Source organism: Salvia splendens, chromosome 7 (assembly GCF_004379255.2).
Source record: "Salvia splendens isolate huo1 chromosome 7, SspV2, whole genome shotgun sequence".
In the NCBI taxonomy this organism is placed as follows: Eukaryota; Viridiplantae; Streptophyta; class Magnoliopsida; order Lamiales; family Lamiaceae; genus Salvia; species Salvia splendens.
In genome coordinates this window covers 20348104-20349449 of record NC_056038.1, presented here as the reverse complement: position 1 = coordinate 20349449, position 1346 = coordinate 20348104, and the positions used below count along the sequence as shown (strand labels likewise).

General features: G+C 42.9%; 1 protein-coding gene across 1 annotated transcript; it reads left to right on the top strand.

The window, feature by feature from the left end:
* Positions 1-854: 854 nt before the first annotated feature.
* On the top strand, positions 855-1346 carry LOC121810552. Its single transcript, XM_042211314.1, has one exon. The coding sequence runs from the start codon at positions 855-857 to the stop codon at positions 1344-1346; it is 492 nt and encodes a 163-aa protein (XP_042067248.1).

Below are 1346 nucleotides of genomic sequence, written 5' to 3'. Positions count from 1 at the left end.
CACAAAGTCGTCAAGACCCAATAATACCGGTCGAGACGACTCCGCTTACTTGTCCAACAACATAAACCGAAAGCGCTGTGAACAAGAATCCCAAACCAGTAACACCATCCTGATACTTCTTCATCGACTGGGGAGCCCCACTCTCGAAGAAGGCGGGATTCAGAAAAAGGCAAATCAGCCATGCGGCGCTCATGGGAACCTTTCTGAGCACGTGAACCCTGCGCCTCATAACACGGATAAAAGGGCACTATTAATACCACTTGGTATTGCTCCATATTTGGCAAGCTGAAGCTTGGCAAATATACACCAGCAACAACTGAAAAGGAGGCTTCCACTTTCCGATATTGAAGTTCATATGACTCGCTTGCTCTAAGAAGTAGGTGTTTGCGGTTGAGGATACAATGCCGCACATGATGAAGCAGCTCAGGATTGGAAGCACACGGATTACGGCTTTTGCTGATTCAACTTCTGATACGTACCGAGCAAAGTATTAGAATTATATCCGAGAGAGCTATTCAGACTCATGCAAGACCACGCAAGCTCCCATGCAGTCGATCATACACGAACATCTTCCCATAGAAGACGTTAGTTAGTTGATTGTGACACCTGGAGTTAGTTGTATTTTCGGTTATGTAGTTAGTTGAGTAGTTACTCGACTAGCTGGTATATAAAGTGTGTTTTGTATGCTTTCATAATCAATCAATAAGATCCAATCTTTTCTCTCCAAAATATCTTTCTTCTCTCATTCATTTCAATCAAGTCAGCTTTATTCTCTTGTTATGGTATCGGTGACTACAATCTTCCGCATTCGATCTCTAGATCTTCACATCTGCTTCGATTGATCTTCTTTCACGATGAACAATCGCAATCGTCCAGCTCAATTACGTACCGAAGATACATCAAGTCCATACTTCCTCCATCCAAGTGATAATCCGGGTACTATCCTTGTTCCACAACCTTTAACTGGATCCAACTATGCAACATGGAGCAGATCATTCACTACTGCGCTCCTTGCCAAAAACAAGCTCGTTTTTGTTGATGGATCCATCCTTCTCCCTGCTCGTGATGATCTCCTATATCAACCATGGATTCGATGTAATAGTATGGTGATCTCATGGCTACGCAACTCGTTATCTCCACAAATTTCTTCGAGCATCATGTATCTGGACGATGCATATGCTATCTGGTTCGATTTGAAAGAACGGTTCTCCATAGGAGATTCAGCTCGAATCTACCAACTCAAACAACAACTCATGTCTCTATCTCAAGGATCATCGGATGTCAATACATACTTCACCAATCTACGCATAGTTTGGGATGAATTCAAGAGCTCGCAACCGATTTAA